Source organism: Tupaia chinensis, unplaced genomic scaffold (genome assembly GCF_000334495.1).
Source record: "Tupaia chinensis unplaced genomic scaffold, TupChi_1.0 Scaffold000243_1, whole genome shotgun sequence".
Lineage (NCBI taxonomy): Eukaryota > Metazoa > Chordata > Mammalia > Scandentia > Tupaiidae > Tupaia > Tupaia belangeri.
The window spans coordinates 822,447-844,147 of NW_006159721.1; the positions used below are offsets into that span (position 1 = coordinate 822,447).

General features: G+C 38.9%; 1 protein-coding gene across 1 annotated transcript in view; it reads left to right on the forward strand.

The window, feature by feature from the left end:
* The window catches only part of ATP7A (ATPase copper transporting alpha), a 155,269-nt gene that overhangs the window by 67,985 nt on the left and 65,583 nt on the right, over nt 1-21,701 (forward strand). The window contains exons 3-4 of the mRNA XM_006148775.3: nt 15,050-15,539; nt 17,061-17,786. Coding sequence (XP_006148837.1) covers nt 15,050-15,539; nt 17,061-17,786 — 1,216 coding nt within the window. The remainder of the gene's footprint in view (nt 1-15,049; nt 15,540-17,060; nt 17,787-21,701) is intronic.

Sequence of the window (21,701 nt, forward strand, 5' to 3'; positions counted from 1 at the left end):
TTCTTCTTATGTGCACTAATTGCTATAAACTTCCCTCTTATGACTGCTTTTGCAGTGTCCCAAAGATTATGGAAACTTGTGTCCTCATTATCATCGGCTTCCATGAATCTTTTGATTTCGGTCTATTTAATAGTTGTGAAGTCATTCAGGAGTAGGTTATTTAGTCTCCATGTATTCGTATTTTTGAGGAGTTTTCCTGAAATTCACATCAAGTCTAATTCCATTATGGTTGGAGAAGATGCTGGATATAGTTTCTATGTCTTTGAACCTGTAAAGGCTTCCTTTGTGCCCTATCATGTGGTTGATCTTTGAAAAGGTTCCTTGTGTGGGTGAAATAAAAGTATATCTCATGATTGTTGGGTGGAAGGTTCTATAGATGTCTGTTATGTCCATTTGATTTATGGTATCATTTAGATCCTGTATCTCTTTGCCTATTTTTTGTCTAGATGATTTGTCCACAGGAGATGGTGGGGGGTTGAGGTCCCCAACAATTAATGTGTTGCAGTCTCTTTCCTTTTAGATCTGACAGTCTTTCCTTCACGTATTTGGGTGCTCCTGAGTTAGGTGGATTGATTTTTATAAGTATTATATCTTCTTGATGGATTAGCCCTTTTACTACTATATAATGCTCTTTGTCTCTTCATACAGTTTTTATTTTAAAGCCTATTTTGTCCACCTCTTTTTTGGTTCCCATTTGCATGGAATACCTTTTCCCAGCCCTTCCCTTTTAGTGTATGTAAGTCTTTATCCATGAGATGGCATTTCTTTTTTTTTTTTTGGAGAGATTTTCACTGTAGGGTGCGTGCACTCGCCAGACAGACAGAGAGAGACAGAGAGACAGAAAGCGAGAAATCACCCCCGGGGGGATGGTCACGCCGCAATCCCTTCCCCTCCATTCTCCTCTCGGGATCTTGGGCACACACGCACACGCGCCCGGCGTGAGTTTTAAGCCACCGGGTCCGGGACATGAACCACGGTCGACTACGTGGGAGTCCAGCGACATAGCCATTACGCTAATTGCTGGTTCCCGAGATGGCATTTCTTGTAGGAAACAGATAAGAGGGTTTCTGTTTTTTTTAGCCATTCAGCCAGTCTGTGTCTCTTGATTGGATAATTTAATCTATTATCATTCAATGTTATTATCGATATTTATTGACTTGTACCTACCTGTATGTTGGGCATTGTCTTGATTGTCTTTTATTCTCTCATTTCTGTCTGTCCATTCTTTAGTTTTCCTGAAACAGGACTCTCTTCAGTTTCTTGAAGAGCTGATCTGGTGTTGGCAAATTCTTTCAGGTTTTGAGAAGATTTTAAGCTTTTTTTGCTGTATGAAGGATAATCTTGCTACATGTAATAATCTTGGTTGAAATTGTTTCTCTCTTAACACTTTCAATATGTCTTCCCATTTTTTCCTTGCTTGCATTGTTTCCATTGAAAGGTCTAGCGTTATGCCCTTTATAAGTTACTTAACGTTTCTCTCTTGCCAGTTTTAGTATCTTTTTCTTTATTTGTTGTTTTGGCCAGTCTGGCTAAGATATGCCTTAGAGAGGATCTTCTTGGGTTGATTCTATTTGGGGTCCTTGGTATTTCTTGGGTCTGGATGTTTGAGTGCTTCTTTAGACTTTGAAAGTTGTTTTTGTTTTTTTTTTCTCCAAGAATTCATGGAAAAAATTTTCCATGTCCTTATTAGTTTCTTCACCTTCTGAGATACCAGTTATTTAGATGTTTGGACTTTTAAAAGAATCTAGTATTTCTTGTATATTATTCTAATTTGATTTTATTATTTTCTCTATCTTTTTTTCCTTTTTTTTTTTTTTAGGTCAGAGGTTTTGTTTTTTATGTCCAAGATTCGGTCTTTAGCATGGTCTAATTGGCTTTTAATACTTTTTTTTTTTGAGAGTTTTTTGCTATAGGGCACATGCACTCGCCAGAAAGACAGAGAGAGACAGAGAGACAGAAAGTGAGAAATCATCCCCCACGGGGGATGGCCATGCCGCAGTCCCTTTTCCTCCATTCTCCTCTCGGGATCTTGGGCATGCACACACACACGCCCGGCATGAGTTTTAAGCCACTGGGTCTGGGACTCAAACTGTGGTTGACTACATGGGAGTCCAGCGACATAGCCATTACACTAACTGCTGGTCCCTCAGCTTTTAATACTTTTGAGAGAGGCTTTGATTTCCTGTATTACAGTCTTCATCTCTAATAGATCCATTTGATTCTTTATTATGGTGTCCATTTCTTCTTTCAAATCCTGGAAGGACTTCCTCATCTCCTGGAGTTCATTGCCTCTTTTCTGTTAACAACTTACAGAATTTTGTCACTATGAATGTTCTGAATTCTTTCTCTGATATTTGGTAACTTCTTTTTTTTTCAAGTGGTGGAGGAGACTTAGTGTGTTCTCTTGAAGAGATATATTTCCTATTTTTTTTTTTCAAACTTGAGGCTCTTCTGTGACTTCTAGCCATTGGGTGATGTTTTCACTTTTGGATACCTTTTTGGAGAATGATTCTGTTACTGGGAACTAGTTTGTTTCCCTTTTGCTGTGATTGCTTCTGTGCCCAAGTCGCTCTTCTGCTTTGTTTAGCAATTTGGTTCCTGTGGGAGGAGTTTTCTTTGTTTGTTTGTTTGTTTGTTTTTTCCTTTTTGGAGAGGTTTTTGCTATAGGGTGCGTGTGCTCGCCAGAAAGACAGAGACAGAGAGACAGAAAGCGAGAAATCACCCCCCTAGGGCAGATAGCCACACCACACTCACTCCCTTCTCCTCCATTTTCCCCTCAGGATATTGGGCACTCACGCACACTCGCCCAGTGTGAGTTTAAGCCACTGGGTCTGGGACTTGAACCGCTGTTGACTACATGGGAGTCCAGCTACATAGCCATTACACCAACTACTGGTCCCAGGTAGGAGTTTTCTATTCAGGTTTCTGAAGAGCAGTTTCTCCTTTTTTGCAGGTGGCTCAGTATAGAGTGAGTGTCCCTGGGAGCCTCATGATGCTTGTATGTTTGAAAACTATGATTCTATACCTGTCTAGTCTCTCTGGGGGAGTGGAAGATGAGGAGATGATGACAATGTAAGAGGGAAGAAAAAAGATGAATGGCAAAAGAAGAAAATGTTGTGCACTGCGCTTGTATCGCGGATGATTTTGGCTGAGGTCTGCAGATAGACAGGGGCTCTGCTTGAGAGCTGAGAGCTGTCCTATGGGGTAAGGAGAAGTAAAGAATTAGCAAAAGAAAGAAGGGAAAAAAAGACCCACCTTTCTGGCAGAGAATAGCAGGGGCTCTGAGGTTGGGAGCTGGGGCTGGGGCCAATGGACAGCAGTCAGTGGACAGTCCCACCTTAGTTTCTCTGACTGGGCAGGTGCATGCAGATGGAAGTGGGTTCTGCTTGAGAGCTGAGAGTTGCCCTTTCTGGCCGGGAGGAGGGAGAGCTCTGAGCTTGGGAGCTGGGGCAGGGGCCAGTGGACAGCTCCGCCTCAAGTTTCCCTGATTGGGCTGGGGCCTGCTGATGGAAGTGGGCTCTGCTTGAGAGCTAAGAGCGGCTCCATGGGGAAAGAAAGTGAAATATTTTAACCATGATCTTTTAGTATCTATGTCCATTTCCTCTTTAGATACCCTTCTATTACACCTCCCTTTGGTGTTCTGTGGTATTAAAATGTCCATGAGTATTTAGGGGATCTGACTTAAGGGGAGGTTGAACTGGGCCTATGTTTAGTTTGGGGTTAGTAAGCTATATGTATATATGTTGGTTCTTAGTCACTTTTGTATATAGTGAACTTTTTGCTAGTATTCTGGTATCGGATTGGCTTCCAGTAATACCTGTACCACTCATAATGTCAACTTACTCATAACATAAAGATGTAGGGCCCACTGTAAGACTAATAAATGTACAAGTGTTACCAATTTGAAGAGTCCATAAGAGTGATTACTACACAAATTTAAAATATCCTGAAATTTTACAACTTTTATGTGAAAGAAACCTGATAGTTTCCCCAAATTTAACAGTTTAAAATTTTTTCCCATTGAGGGGACCAGCAGTTGGCATAATGGCTGTGTTGCTGGACTCCCATGTAGTTGATTGTGGTTCGAATCCCGGACCCAGTGGCTTAAACTCATGCTGCAGACATGTGCGCATGTGCCTAAGATCCTGAGAGGAGAATGGAGGGAAAGGGATTATGCTGTGGCCAGCCCCCCAGGGGAATGATTTCTTGCTTTCTTTCTCTCTGTCTGTCTCTGTCTTTCTGGTTGAGCGCACATACCCTATAGCAAAAACTTCTCCCCCCCAAAAAAAAAATTTGCCCATTGGGACTTGCAGATGGTGTAGTGGTTACATCACTGGACTCCCAAATGCTTAACTGCAGTTCAAGTCCTGGGCCTGGTCACTTGAAACTCATGCTGGACATATGTGCTTGTGTGTCCAAAATCCCAGAGGAATATGGAGGAAAAGGGGTGGTGGAGTGCCCATTCCCTCTGGGGGGAGTGATTTCTCGCTTTCTGTCTCTCTGGCAAGCACACGTGCCCTTCAGCAAAAATGTCTCTAAAAATATTTTTTTTTTTGTCAATATTCAGTTCTGATATTGAAAGGAACTTTTCTAAACTATCATTTTTAAAAACCAAAGCCAAACTTTTTAATCTAGAAGAAAGACTGAATTATCTTTTTTTATCTAGAAATGATTTTACAAAGTCACTGTCAGATGAGTCACCTATTGTGACCAGCTGATGGCATAATGATTACATCACTGGACTCTCACGTGGCCCACTGTGGTTCGAGTTCCAGACCTGACGACTGCAAACTCATGTTGAGTACATGCGTGTGCCAAAAATCCTGAGAGGAGAATTGAGGAGAAGGGATTGTGGCGTGGGTACCACCCTGGTGGTGTCTTATTTTCTCTGTCTCTGTCTCTGTCTCTCTCTGGCAAGCACAAGTACCCTATAGCAAAAATCTCTCTCTCAAAAAGAAAGGATTAGCTATCAAAGAATATACAGTCAAAAAATGTAGGAAAAGAAAGTACTGGAGAGGTATATTAGGTATTATTAATAAAATGGTATTTTATGGACTTTATGGTATTAATTAACTTTAAAAATTTGTAACTTGTTACCCATTTGTAAATTGTTACCTATTCAGAATATTTACTTTTGTATACAATTTTGTTGTCTATAGATTTGTATTCTTTTTCTTGTAGAAGGCTCTTCAAATTGTTTTGTTTTAGAGGCCACAATATGTGGAATTAGTTCTTTCTAGGTACCAGATAGAAAATTGACCTTGCCCAAATATAATTTATAGTCAGAATGTAGCTCAACATTATAATATGTAAATATTGACCCTTTTTTAGAGAGATTTTCACTATAGGGTGTGTGTGCTCGCTGGAGAGTCAGAGACAGACAGATAGAAAGTGAGAAATACCCCCCCCCCCCCCCCGCAGGGGTAATGGCCACTCCACCATCCCGTCTCCATTCAAGATTTTGGCCTCACATGTACATGTGCCTGGCATGAGGTTTTTTTTTTTTTTTTTTTTTTTTTTTTTTTTTTAAGAGATCTTTTTGCTATAGGGCATGTGTGCTAGCCAGGGAGACAAAGACAGAAAGCAAGAAATCACCCCCCAGGGAGATGGCCACACACAGTCCCTGTTTCTCCATTCTCTCCTCCGGATTTTGGGCATGCACGCACAACTCACCCAGCATGAGTTCCAAGCTGCTGCGTCTGGGACTGTAACCACAGTCGACTGTGACAGTCCAGCAACGTAACCATTGTGCCATCTGCTGGTCCTAATATTGATCATTTTTAAAGAATGCTAAGATTTAGTATTTATGGATCATAATTTCTGATGTTATAATTAAGACTAATGTGTAGTCGATTTGGAAACCAGATCTGGGGAGAAAAGTTTCTATTTTCAGTAGTATTTTTAGTGAAGTAACATAATTATGATATTACATTGAGTGAAACTGTTTTATTGAAATATGCAAGTGGGACTAGTGGTGGCATAGTAATTAAAGCACTGGACTCCCACATGGTCGACCACCATTCAAGTTTTGGACCCAGCAGTTTGAAATTCATACCAGGCATGTGCGTATGTACGTGCACACATGTGTTTGCCCAAAATTCCAGGAAGAGAATGAAGGAGAAGGGATTGCAGCATGGCCGTGGGAGTGGTGGGGGTGATTTCTCACTATTCTGTCTGTCTCTCTGGTGAGTGCATGCACACTGTAACAACAATCTCTTTTAAAAAAAGGAAGAAAAGAAAAATGCAAGTGGACTAGATTAGAGCTTTAACAAAACTCAAGGAGAGTAGATAGTCAAGAAGTCTCTAATTTTGGAATAAATAGAATCCAGTTATTTTACTTTGTAGCCCTAGCATTTAAATACATTTTGGGAATATGTCTTAGATTGTACTGTAAATTAGTGTACTACTCATGTTTGTCCTGCCAATGTTAAAACTGCAGACTTTAAAGGGATTAACCAGAAGTTTAATTTAATCACTCAGTGATCTGTTCAGTGGAAAAATAAAATGGACAGATTGAAAGTCTTTCTCTGGAATTGTTTGACCTTTTTGAAACTGGAAATGTAAAACAAATTTAATTAGATACAAGTACTGAATGACTCCAAAGGTTAATGGCTTATTTAACAAATTACTTTGTCCCTGAAACTGACAGTGCTAACTTAAGTGCTTTTCCCCTTTACTCAGATAAGGCTGTAGTCCAGTCTCTTAATATACTATTCTTTTAAAAATGGCCACCTAGATGTTAGCAGTTACTAAATGTCTCCTGTGAATCAGTAAATATTTTTTTTGAGAGGTTTTTGCTGTAGGGCGCGTGTGCTTGCCAGACAGACAGAGAGAGACAGAGAGACAGAAAGTGAGAAATCACCCCCCAGGGGGGATGGTCACGCCGCAGTCCCCTCTCCTCCATTCTCCTCTTGGGATCTTGGACACGCACGCACACGCCCCCGGCGTGAGTTCTAAGCCACTGGGTCCGGGATGCAAACCGCGGTCGACTACGTGGGAATCCAGCAACTTAGCCATTATGCTAACTGCTGGTTCCCAATATATTTCTTTTTTTAATAAAGAATTATTTTATTTAACTTTATTTATTTATTTAATTTAACCAGAGAGGGACAGAGTGAGAGAGAGACAGAGGAGAAAGAAAGAAAAGGAGAAAGTGAGAAAGCAAGCCACCAGATTTGGGACTTGAACCATAGTCGGCCATGTGGAAGTTCAGCACCCTTAACCACCATGCCACCTGCCAGCTCCAATATATTCATGATTCATTAAGATTAACTCTGTTTTTAGTTATTGAAAAAAGTAACACATCCACAGAGTAAAAGCCTTTTTCAAAAAAAAGCAGTTATTCTTTTTTACATGTTTATCTTTCCAGAAAATCTATAAATGTGAAACTATATATATTTGCATGTATACCCTTAATGTGTGTATTTATTCTCTTTTCATAAAAATGGAAGCACAGGGGTCAGCAGATGGCATAGCAGTTACATGGCTGGACTCTCACCTGGCTGACTGTGGTTCAAGTCCTGCATCCAGTGGCTTAAAAATCATGCTGGGCGCATGTGTGAACCCAAGATCCCAGAAGGAGAATAGAGGAGAAGGGATTGTGGTGTGGCTGTTGCCTCTGGGAGGTGATTTCTCACTTCCCTTCATACAGTCTCTGTCTTTCTTTCTCTAGCAAGTACACACGCTCTAAGGCAAAAACCTCTAAAAAAAATGGAAGCACATTATATTGGGTTGTCGGAAAAGTCATGACATTTTTGTATGTTTTTCTATGCAAAAATGTGGCATAGCTTTTCTGTCAACCCAATATATATCATTCTGTACCTTTCTATTTTCATTAGCAAATATATCTCATTTCATATCAGTGTATAGAGGCAGGCCCATTGGGTGTGGTGGCTCTCGCCCTATGACAGAAACTACTAGAAGCTAGAGACCCATCTAATATAATTTATATTTGGGACTTTTATTTTGGAGCTTTCCTAACTCTTGCTGTGGCAAATGACAGTGCACTGAACATTCTTTTCTTTCACCAACAGTAAGTTAGAGTAAAATGGGTATTTTGATTATTACTATAAATTAGTGGGTAATAATCATCCATCCATGAAGGTGTAGAATCAGTTGTTCAACAAGGCCTACATTTCTGATTTAGTTGAACTAGTCCAAGGATCAAAGAAAAGCCAAACCTAGGGTAAAAACTTAGCAGAGGAGGAAAGGGACAAAGAAGGGCTTTCACTGTTTCCTTTGTTTACTTTTGTATTTAAATGTTTTACAATGAAGAATCATGTATTATATAATTTTTGAAGCAAAATAAAAATATATTAAGAAATAAAAATTCTTGGGACCAGCAGATGGATGTAATGGTTATGTTGCTAGACTCCCATGTGGCTGACCACCGTTTGAGTCCCAGACCTGAAGGCTTGGGACTCACACTTGGAATGTGTGTGCGTGACCAAAATCCCAAGAAGAGAATGGAGGAGAAATGTTACTCTGTTAATACACACATATTATTTTTAATAAGAGTAATTTATATTGAGACTATAATATTGTAAGTGGGAGTCCTATGATATACTATAGTTTTTTGATTCAAAAATTTTTAATTTAAACTAGCAAAGAGAGTGAATGAAGTACAGAGAGGAAAACAAGCACTGAATTTAAATTTAGTCAAATGCTGTAAATATTTTATGCTTCAGAAGTTTTTGATTGTTTGTTTGTTTGAAGAGAGGTTTTTGCTCTAGGGTGTGTGTGCTTACCGGAGAGACAGAGAGCAAGAAATCACCCCCTGGGGGGATTTCCATACCATATTTCCTTCTCCTCCGTTCTCTCAGAATTTTGGGCATGCACGTACATGTGCCCAGTGTGTTTTAAACTGCCGGGTACAGGATTCGAACTGTGGTTGACTACATGGGAGTTCAGTGATGTAACTATTAGACCATCTGCTAGTCCCCTTTTGAGGTGTTTTTATTTATAAGCTATAGATTACTCAATTCACAGACATAGAATTTTAGTTTTTCAAGCCAATTAGAGATCATCTAACCTAATCATTTATAGATGGAAGGAGTGTGGCCCTTGTAGTTACATACACTTGATTTTTTTTCTTTTTTTTTGAGAGGTTTTTGCTATAGGGCGTGTGCGCTTGCCAGAAAGACAGAGAGAGACAGAGAGATAGCAAGCGAGAAACAGGGGGGATGGCCACGCCACAATCCCTTCTCCTCCATTTCATCTTGGAATCTTGGGCACGTGCACACACATGCTCCTGGTGTGAGTTTAAGCCTCCAGATCCGAGACTTGAACCGTGGTCGACTTCATGGGAGTCCAGCGACATAGCCATTATGCTAACTGCTGGTCCCCATATACTTGAATTTGAATCCTAGCACTTTCATTCTCTTGCTGGGTTTCATGGACAGTTTAAACTGTATCTCCTTTTTCTTAGTCTGTTCACACTGCTGTAACAAAATACTCTAAACTTGGTGGTGGGCCAGCAGGTGATGTGGTAATTAAGGTCAAGCCACATGGTCCACCACGGTTTGAGTCTTGGATCCAGCGTCTTGAAAATCACACTAGGTGTGTGTGTGGGCTCATGCGACAAAAATCCTGAGGGGAGAATGAAGAAGGGACTGTTGTGTGGCCATCCTCTGTGGGGAGTGATTTTTCACTTTTTGCTTCTCTGTCTCTCTCCAGCAAGAGCACCCACCCTATGGCAAAAACCTTAGCAAAACAAAACGAGTTTAGTGGTTTATATACAATAGACATTTATTTGTAAGACTTTTAGAGACTGGGAAGTCTAAAATCAAGGCACTGGTAAATTTGGTGTCTCGTGAAGACTAATTTCCTGGTTCATAGATGATGCTTTCTTGCTGTAGTTTCCTTTTTTTATAAGGGCACTAATCCCAAACATGAAGGCTCTGCCCTCAGGGCCTAATCACTTCTCAGAGGGTCCCACCTTTAATACTATCACCTCTGAGGTAGGATTTTAACGTTTAAATTTTGGGGGAACACATTCAGACTAAAGCTTCTTTCATTTTCCAGTAAGAAAGAATATAAAAAAGAAGAGTGTACTAATGATAACCAAAGGATTGGTAGTAGCATAGTTTTTTGTTTTTATAGAAAGTTATAGCTAAAAATTGTTATTTTGTCCAGTGTTTAAGGCAGCTGAAGCCCTTTGAGTCAGTGTGATTTGTACAAGGTTCTAGCTTTCATATTGCCTGGAAATAAAATATGCAGCCTTTGTATATTTATACAGGTTATACAGAAATCATATGCTGTGCCCGAATTTCGTATTTAACATTGTGAAAGACACAATACTGTGGACAGTCAGCACTCTATACTGTTGTAAATGCTGTTGAGGCCACAAAGCAGGTTTGGTTTATTTTCCTTCCTTTTCTGCCTCTGCTGCTTTCATCTAAGTACAGTGAACAGTCCTACACCCTAATTCCTTAATTCCATGTTTTAATTTGTAGGCTCTTATGTTTACTTTCAGAGGAACTGTTAAAATAATGGAAAAATAGTTCCTTTGAAAATAAAAATAACAACATTAGTTCCTAACAGAAAATTCTGAGAAAAACACAAGCTGTTGAAACTTTGGAACTTTGTGAAGGAAGTGAGGGAGGTGCTTTTGGGGGGGAGAGTGAAAGGAAAACAGCACAGATGCGGAATCAGACTCTTACCAGTGTTTTCCAGCTATGTGGTGTCTATCCTTGGCCTTGTTCACATTGTGTCCATAATAGCTAGCCCAGTGCTGGGCACATAATAGACACTCAGTAAATATTTGTTGAATCAGTAAGTGCCATGTTAGCTTCCTGCCCAAGAATTTGGTGCCTTGACCTTTCTTGTGATAATTACTATGTGAATTTCCTCTTAAATGAAAATAAGGTGTTGTTTAATTTTGTTTTGAGAACTGAGGTTTGAAAAGTCTCTTGGTATCTAACTTTCAGAGAAAAAAAAATGAGTGCTGTTTACCCTGAAGGGGAGTATTTTTGTTTGTGCTGAATCTGGCTGGCCAGCTCTGAAACACGCAAATAGAAGTTACTAAATAAGGAAGTGTTTTCCCATGTACAGCATGAAAATAGCATAGGATAATATGGCTTTTTTTTTGTATAGTATTTTATACATAGTTTCCTTCTGCCTGAGAAGTAATCCTTATTATAAATATAAGAAAGGCTAAGGTGGTAGAAAAGACAACAAACCATCCAGTGACAGTAAATTTTGCTTTTAAAGTGAGAACAATTTTTCACTGGGTATGTTGGTAAGTTGACATTTTTTTGGGGGGGGGAAAAAATAAGCTCAGGGCAGCCACATGGCACAGTTGTTAAACACAATGCATCAGGAGCCAGATCCCACATGCCTGACTGTGGTTTAAATCCCAGCCCTAGCAGCTTGGCTGCTTGTGTGTGTGTGTGTGTGTGTGTGTGTGTGTGTGTGTATCCAAAATCCTGATGGGGAGGGAAAATGGAGAGAAGAGGATCATGGCATGACCATGCTACATTAGGTTTGTATTCTCTCCTCTTTTACTCTCTCTCTTAAGAGCACATGTGCCCTCTGGGGGAACAAAAAAATAGCTCAAAATCAGGTCTTGTTTAGAAGATACCACATAGAACATATTTAAATCTAAAGGGAAAATAATCTTTTAGGTTGATACTTTATCAGAAAACATATAGTGATACCTGGAGCAGTACAGTCCAAGAATGTTCTGTGATGGCGAAAATGTTCTATATCTGCCCTGGCAGCTACTGGCTACATAAACCACTGAACATTTGAAATGTGGCTAATGTAACTGAGGAACTGAGTTTTTAATTTTATTTTTTTCATTGTTATAAAAAAATTATCCAGTTTTGATATGTAGTTCATTTAAATTAAAAAAAAAAACAATATGGGGGCCTGCAGGTGGTGTGGTGGTTAAAGGCACTAGATTCCCACATGGCCAACTGCAGTGTGAATCCTGGACTTGGTGGCTTGCTTTCTCACTTCCTCATTTTCTCTCTTACTTCCTCATTTTCTCACTCTGTCTCTCTATGGACAAATTAAAAAATAATAATAATAACAAATGGAGTTAAGTAAATAATTACTTTTAAAAATTGTGAATGTTAACACAGGCATATAATTGTTTATCACAACTGGGACATAGTACAGTCTTATTACCCAGAAAAACTCACTCATGCTACCCTGCTACCTACCACTAGCCTGTGGAAATCAATGATATATCTTTCCCTTTAGTTGGAATGTTTAAATTACTTAAGGTCATTTTGTTAGGCAGAAAATCATCAACCTCAGAGCAGTAAGATTCAAGTTTAAAGAAGATGTCTTTAAGAAACACAAAGACATCGAACCTCCTTTTGATAGTGGCTATAGTTATGTCATCTATCTCTCTCTCTTTTTTAAGAGAGATTTTTTGCTATAGGGTGTGTGCACTTGCCACAGAGACGGAGACAAAGTGAGAAATCAACCCCTGAGGGAATGGGCACACTGTACCATCCTCCTCTTGGGATTCTGGGCACACATTCACACATACCTGGCGTGAGTTTTAAGCCACTGGGTCTGGGACTCGAACTGTGGTCGACTATGTGGGAGTCCAGTGACATAACCATTATGACATTTGCTGGTCCCTGCCATATCTCTTTCAAAAGTATATGTCTTTTGGGACCAGCAGTTAGCATAATGGCTTTGTTGCTTGACTCCCACATAGTAGACCGCGGTTCGAGTCCTTGACCCGGTGGCTTAAACTCACGCCGGGCACGTGTACGTGCGTGCCCAAGATCCTGAGAGGAGAATGGAGGAGAAGGGATTGCAGTGTGGCCATCCTCCCTGGGGGTGATTTCTCGCTTTGTATCTCTCTGTCTGTGTCTTTCTGGCGAGCGCATGCACCCTATAGCAAAAACCTCTCCAAAAAAAGTATATGTCTCAACTATATGTGGTTTGGCTATTCAGTAGTTTTTTTCATGGAAAAGTTGGAAAGGGTAATCTAAAAGCAAAAATAAACTATTCTCCTACTTCTTCTGTTTTGAGTCATTTATGCTAGTGATTTCTTCCATAACAAAGAACAATCTAACCAGCTAGAATGATCAGTCTTAGAAACTTTGCATGCAATTGACACATCTCAAGTTTTGGCCAAATACATAGTCATCCATTACCAAACTGGAGAAAGAAAAATATGAAGTTTATTAAAATAAATGAAAGAATTAGTAGCATATCTGTTGTAGAGTTTAAAATGAGATTTCCTGCTCTGAATTACTTTTAATTATATTTTGGATTTCTGATTTTATGGAGCAAAGGTTTTTAATAGGAAATAATAATGAAACTCTGTGTGTTTAAATTGCTTTTTAACAGTAATATGCTGCTTCCCTCTCAAAATCAATAGGTCCAGAATTAAATTCATCATCTCTCTTTTCCCTCCACTCCAGCCTCTTAATTTCCTCCTGTTTTCCTCCTTTCTTTCTGATATCAGTTAGTGGCACCACCATCTCTCCACTGGCCCAAATCAGAAGCCCATAAATCATCCAAGTCAGCTCCCATACCCTCTATATCTCATTTTTTTTCTCAGTAGTAGGTCCTGCCTTCCTAAGTGTATCATGAAACTGCCTCTTTTCTCTTTACTCCAAAGTGGTCATGCCTTAATTCAGACCCTCTATTGCACTACTGTTATAAAGATTAAACTTTATGTTACTTTTTCTTTTCACCACTGTTGGAATTGCAATGGTCTCCTAGCTGACCTCTTCTCATGTTTTATTCCACCTCTGTCCAGTAGTATCTTCCCTACTGGGCTGAAAAATAATTTTTCCCTAAAATGCAAATTTAATTATGTAATCTCCTGCTTAACTTTTCCAGGGCTCCCAATTGCCTTTAGGATAAACTGAAAACCATTATTGGCATGTAAGACTCCACAATAGGCAGTTGCATGATTCTCTATCTTTTCATTTTTCTCTACACTTATGCTTCTATTTGTCTGAAATTTCCTGCCTCACATGTCCTTGCTGATTTCACGTTTATCCTTTAATATTCAGGTATTATCTTCCCTAAGAAGCCTTTTCTAACTCTCAGCTGGTAGTATATTTTATAGTATTCTCTGTCTTAATATTACTCCCTGTGACTATGCCATCCATGTTCAGCTTTATATTCTGAGAATCCCATTTCCTGGCACATATTAACAAAGTACTTGATAAATATTAGTCATTCAGTGTTTACTTTTTTATAACTCATTACTGCTGCGCTATAAAGAACTTTTCTATTTACCTGTACAATAATTATATAACAACTCTGGGAGATAATAGGGCATATTTTCCCATTCTTCAGATGATAGAACTAATAAATGTGATTGGCTTGTAAGTTGGAGAATTGACAACAGAATTTAGATCTTCTGATTCCCACCCCAACTTGGTGTTTGGGTGCGTGTCTTCATCTTGTCAGCTAAAGAGATGAAGTCACTGCAATAGTTAAATTATATGCAATAGCTGGGCTTTAATAATATAATAATTGTTTTATAAGCTAATAATATAAAACACAAAAAATGTTATTTTTAATAAATTTCATATTATGCTGTAGTCACATAAGGAAATATAAGAGTATATTATACAAAATCCTATGAATGCTACCTTTTTTCATAAACTGGCATATTTATACCTTTTCTTGTCAGCAAAATTATCTAATTAAACACTTTTAAAGATTAACCTTTATATTACCTTTTATTTTCTGCTGCTGTTTACTATATAAACTTTTGAATTAGTAAAGTGTGAAGGTTTGGAGTAATTTGTGAAAGGAGAGAGTAGGAAAGTAGTTTGTACTCTGTTTTGAAATTCTAGGGTGTATTTGTCCATGTATATGTTTCAAATGCCTGATCAGTATCACAGTCACGTACACCTGTATGTAGCTTTAGCGTTCTTGTAGGTTCAACAAGGCATTTTATGTTTCTTTCTGATGAGAATAATAAAGATTAAAACTAGTGGAGAGACCCCATCAGGCTATTTGTTTAATTTTTCTTGAACGTGATATTATTATTGATATTTTTAAGTCCTGTGTTATATGTAATTTAATTAAACTGACTTCTGGAATTTCTTTCCAAAAGGTTTCACTGGAAGAAAAAAATGCAACTATTATTTATGATCCTAAACTGCAGACTCCAAAAAAACTACAGGAAGCTATCGATGACATGGGCTTTGATGCCATTCTCCATAATGCCAGCCCTCTCCCTGTTTTAACTGACACTGTGTTTCTGACTATTACTGCTTCACTGACTCCACAATGGGATCATATCCAAAGTACATTGCTCAAGACGAAGGGTGTGGCTGACATTAAAATTTCTCCTCAGCAAAGAACTGCAGTAGTGACAATAATTCCGTCTATAGTAAGTGCCAATCAGATAATAGAACTGGTTCCAGATCTCAGTTTAGATATTGGGACACTGGAAAAAAAGTCAGGATCTTGTGAAGATAGCTGTATGGCACAAACAGGTGAAGTTATGCTGAAGATGAAAGTGGAAGGGATGACCTGTCATTCATGCACGAGTACCATTGAAGGAAAAATTGGGAAACTGCAAGGTATTCAGCGAATTAAAGGTAATATGTTTGGCGTTAGTTATTTTGTAAGGCTTAGTTTTCCTTTTTTGATCTTTTAACTTTTTATTTTCTTCTTAAACATGGGTTTTGAATCCATGGGACTAGAGTGCTTACTGTTTCATCGAAGAGGTGCAGTATATTCTCAGGATTAATGTCAGTAAAGTTAATAAACATAATTAAAGGTTACGTGAGTGTTGAACTGAAGTTTAGTAGAAAAGGCAGCTGGGGTGACAATTCATGGTGTTCAGGGTTATTTATTTATTTATTTATTTAGAGAGTTTTTTTTTTTTTTTTTCGTGTGCTTGCCAGACATACAGAGAGAGACAGAGAAACAGAAAGCGAGAATTCACCCCCCTGGGAGGATGACCACGCCGCAGTCCCTTCTCCTCCATTCTCCTCTTGGGATCTTGGGCACGCATGCACACGCGCCCGGCGTGAAGTTTAAGCCACTGGGTCCGGGACGCAAACTCCGGTCGACTACATGGGAGTCCAGCGACATAGCCATTATGCTAACTGCTGGTCCTGGTGTTCGGGGTTCTTAACCCAACATACCTGGGAACTCTTTTCCGCTAATATATTTCTACTTGGGCATGCATGCAGAAACTTGGAGACCATAGCTACAGTAGTCACCTTTTTTTTTTTTTAAGAATCACTTATTTGTTTAATTCCATTTGTTGTTATTCTTTAATTTGACAACAGAAATAGAGAAGGGGAAAGCGAGAAAGAAAGCCTCTCAGTCTGGGACTTGAACTGTGGTCGGCCATATGAGACTCCAGTGTCTCAACTGCCATACCACCTGCTGGCCCCAGTGGTCATCTTTATGTGTTTCTAGTCTGTGTGAGTAACGTTTTCTGAAAAGAATTAAATTGGGACCAGTAGATGACATAGTGGTTGTATCGCTGGACTACCATGTACTCGACCTTGATTTGTGTCCTGGACCCAGTGACTTAAAACTCATGCTAGGCATGTTTGCATACATTCCCAAGATTCTGAGAGGAAAATGGAGGAGAAGGGATTTCAGCATGGCCATCCCTCGTGGGGGGGGTGGTTTCTCACTTTCTGTCTGAATCTGTCTCTCTGGTGAGTGCACGTGTCCTATAGCCAAAAAACCTCTCAAAAAATTGTTATTTTAAGGAAATAGGATGAGAGACCAGCAGATGACATAATGGTTTTATCACTGAACTCCCATGAAGTTGACTGTGGTTCAAGTCCCAGACCTGGTGGCTTAAAACTCATCGCCAGGCACATGTGCATGCGTGTCAAAGATCCCAAGAGGAGAACGAAGGAGAAAGGATTGCAGTATGGCCATCCCCCTTGTGGGGTGGTTTCTCACTTTTTCTCTCTCTCTCTCTAGTGAGTACACATGCCCTATAGCAAAAATCTCTCTCTAAAAGAGAAAATCTGATGATAAGAATAGGAGAAACAATTATTTGTGGTTGATTCAGAAAATAAAATGTTTTCTGAAATGGCCTAGGAATAACTGAATTAAATATTAATAATTATGTTTTTTTTATTAACTAGTCTCCCTGGACAACCAAGAAGCTACTATCATTTATCAACCTCATCTTATCACAGTAGAGGAAATAAAAAAGCAGATCGAAGCTCTGGGTTTTCCAGCGTTCATCAGAAAACAGCCCAAGTACCTCAAATTGGGAGCTATTGATATAGAGCGTCTAAAGAACACTCCAGTCAAATCCTCAGAAGGGTCACAGCAAAAGAGTCCATCATGTACCAGCAACTTAACAACCACTTTCATCATAGATGGCATGCATTGCAAATCATGTGTGTCAAATATAGAAAGTGCTTTATCTACACTCCAGTATGTGAGCAGCATAGTAGTTTCTTTAGAGAACAGGTCTGCCATCGTGAAGTACAATGCCAATTCTGTCACTCCAGAAACCCTGAGAAAAGCAATAGAGGCCATATCACCAGGACAATATAGAGTTAGTATTGCAAGGGAAGTTGAGAGTACTGCAAACTCTCCCTCCAGCTCGTCTCTTCAAAAGATTCCATTGAATATAGTTAGCCAGCCTCTTACTCAAGAAACTGTGATAAACATTGGTGGCATAACTTGTAATTCTTGTGTGCAGTCTATTGAAGGTGTCATATCAAAAAAGGCAGGTGTAAAATCTGTATGTGTCTCCCTTGCAAATAGCAGTGGTACAATTGAATATGATCCGCTACTAACCTCTCCAGAAACCTTGAGAGAAGCAATAGAAGACATGGGATTTGATGCTACCTTGTCAGGTATGTACTTTTCTTTAATTCCTCTAATGTTATTTTATTTCCATTTTGTTGCTTCTTTTGGCCTTTATCAATTAGAAATGATTCATAGGCACTGTAATCCCACTTTTTGCAAATAAGTTCTATGGAGGTAGTCAGCGATGAGTATAAAAATACATGAGGATGTTTACATAATTGTTTATAATATTTTATATTTTGTAATAGTAAAAACTAGTAAATCATGGTATGGTCATATGATGACATACTAAAAAGCCATAAAAATTATGTTAAAGATACTTTATGCCACAGGAGAATATCTGAGATATTTTGTTAAATGAACATAAACGCTGTTTGAAAAGGTATCTATCTATCTATACCATCACAATTTTCTAAACAAATGTACTTGAATTTATATCATATGTATGTTATTTATATATATAAATAAATAAGATTCCTGGTAGGACATAAACAAATTTTTTTTTTGGAGAGGTTTTGCTATAGGGTGTGTGTGCTCACCAGAAAGACAGAGAGAGAGAGAGAGACAGAAAGCGAGAAATCACCCCCTGGGGGGATGGCCACACCACAATCCCTTCTCCTCCATTCTCCTCTGGGGATCTTAGAAAAACACACACACGAGACCAGCGTGAGATTTTTAGTCACTTGGTCTGGGACTCGAACTGTGATTGACTACATGGAAGTCCAGCGACATAGCCATCACGCTAACTGCTGGTCCCGATGAACAAAATTTTAACATTGGTTATCTTTGAATGGTAGGATATAGGTGATTTTTGTTTCTGTTGTTTTCCTATTCATTATAAGATTTTTTTTTACAACAAAGAAGCATATATGTACATATGTATTTCTGTATTAATATTATGCAGGGAATAAATGTTACTTTATTTTGCCAAAGGGTACATACATTTATGGTGGCGGGGGGAGAGAAGGAAAGTAACAAAGCATCCCCCATGAGGGATAGTCACGCTATAGTCCCTTCTCCATTTCTCCCTCCTTTTGGGATCTTGGACACATATGCACATGTGTCTGGTGTGTTGTTCAAGCTGCTGTATCCTGATCTCCCCACATTGTCAGCCATATAGGATCCAGCTGCCTTAACCACTATACTGCTGAACGTTGGCCTGGAAGCAAATGTTATTTTAAAAAGAAAAAAAGTAGAAATAAATAATAGAATTTTAACTGTAGCTTTAAATTTGACATTCAAGTTAAACTGCCTCCGGAGCTGTCCTAGAGTATTCATTCATCATTTCCTGATGGTTTTTACCTTGAAACTAAAACCAAAAATATATGCCCAATGGAATTTGCTTATGTCAACTTGTTTTGAACCAGATTTGAACCTGGCCTTGAATTAAACAAAAAAAATGCCCTAATAAAATTTCTTGCTTTTGGGGCCAGCAGGTGGTATGGTGGGTGAGCTACTGAACTCCCACATGGCCAAATATGGTTGAAGTCTCGTAACAGGTGTCTTGGTTTTCACTTTCCCTCTCTCCTCTCTCTGGTGAGCACATGTGCTCTATAGCAAATATAGTAATAATAATAATAAATAAAATAATAATTATTTTAAAAATTTGCTTTAAATAATAATGAAAAAGTTATATAACTAATTTCCAGGCAATTAATCTTTTCTAATCTTCAATTAGAAAAAAAGATGTCAGATAGTAATACAGGTCAAGTATCCCTTATCTGAAATGCCTGGGGAAAAAAGTGTTTTAGACATTGGATTTTTTGGAATTTGGAATTTTTACGCGTATGTAATGAGATTTCTTGGGAGACTAGGGCCCAAGTCTAAAAATGAAATTAATTTATTTTCAACATATACATCTTATACATATAAACTAAAGGTAATTTTATATAATTTTTTTTATTGCAGCATTTTCTAAAGAGAGATGTAGAGATGTTTGCTATAGGGCATTTGTGCTCGCCAAAGAGACAGAGAGAGACAGAAAGAGATAAATCACCCCCCACCTCCAGAGGGGATGGCCATGCCACAATCCTTTCTCCTCCATTCTCTTGGGATCTTGGGCACTCATGCACACATGCCTGGCATAAGTTTCAAGCCACCGGGTCTGGGACTTGAACCGCAGTTGACTACATGTGAGTCCAGCGATGTAACCATTTAGCCATCTGCTGGTCCCTGTATCATATCACTGTGACCCATCATTAGGTCAGATGTAGAATTTTCTGCTTGTGGCATTGTATTGATGTTTAAAAAGGTTTGGATTTTGGAGCATTTACTATATCAGGTTTTCAAGTTAGGGATATTCAACCTGCATTCCCTTTTTAAGCACACTAAAGCTGAATCAAAAATTTTACTAAACATATGCCCAAATTATTTTGGTAGCAAAAGGTGACGGAGAGACGACCCAGAGGTATACCAAACATTCTTAATTTTTATGTTGATGGCAAATGAAATGATATAATTATCATGTTTTAAAGTTGACATATAGTTTACATACCATAAAATTCACCTTTTTTTTCTGAAGGATTTTTGCTATAGGGCGCATGCATTCTCCAGAGAGATGGAGACACACAAAGCGACAAATCACCCTTTGGGGGGATGACCATACCGCAGTCCCTTCTCCATTCTCCTATTGGGATTTTGAGTATGCATACATGCACACCCAGTATGTTTCAAGCTGCCAGATCCAGGACTCGAACTACAGTCAACCACGTGAGAGTCCAGTGATATAACCATTACGCCATCTGCTCCCACAGTTCACCTGTTTAAAGTACACAAATTGGAGCCAATGAGTGGCATGGTGATTAAGGCACTGGACTCCCACTTGGCTGACAGAAGTTCAAGTATTGGATCTGGTTACTTGCTTTCTTACTGTCCCTGTCCATCTCTGGTGAATGCAGGAGCCCTATAGCAAATTTAAAATAATAATAATAAATTAAATTAAATAAATAATTATTTAAAGTACACAAATCAGTGGTTGGTAGTATAGTCAGAGTTTTGCAGCCATCACTGCTGTATAATTTTAGAATATCTTCATCATCCTCCTTAGAAACCCCATACTTACTAGCAGTCATTACCTTTTCTCTTTCTCCCCAGATCCTGATAACCTCTGCTCTACTTTCTGTCTTTGTATGACTATTTGAGGTACTATATATGAGGAGACTTAAAAAAGGTGGTGGAAAATGGAATTAATGCATGATTTTTTTTGGTGCAAAAAATTTTGAAATCCACCTATAGCTTTTTCATATTATACATTTCCATGAACTTTTTGAAGATTCCTTGTATTAATGGAATTATTTTTTAATTATTATTATTTAGTTTTTCTGCCATAGGGCATGTGTGTTTGCCAGGGGGCATGGCCACACCGCAATCCCTTCTCCTCCATTCTCCTCTCAGGATCTTGGGCACACATGCACACGTGCTTGGCATGAGTTTAAGCTAACGGGTCCAGGATGCAAACCACAGTTGACTACATGGGAGTCCATCAACATAGCCATTACGCCAACTTCTGGTCCCATTTTCTTTTTTTTTTTTTAATGAATAATTAAGACATGTTTATTTTAGTATCTCATTCCCCACTGTAATATACATTTGAGTTTCCATTGTTTATAGATAGATGCTCTTAATTTGGTAACTCTGTATTCTTCAGACTTGTAGTCCTCAATGGAACTTCAAAACCTCTTATTGGAGGGGCCTGCAGGTGGTGGAGTGGTTAAGGGCACGTCACATGGCCGACTGCTGTTCAAGTCCTGGACCTGGTTTCTCACTTTCTGCGTGTCTCTCTCTCTCTCTCTCTTTCTCTCTCCCTTTCCCTCTCTGGTCAAATTGAAATTGAATAAGTAAATAAAGTTAAAATAGTTTAGGGGCTGGCAGGTAGCATGGTGATTGAGTACACTGGACTCCCATATGGCTGACTGCAGTTTGAGTCCCGGACCTAATGACTTGATTTATCACTTTCCTTCCCT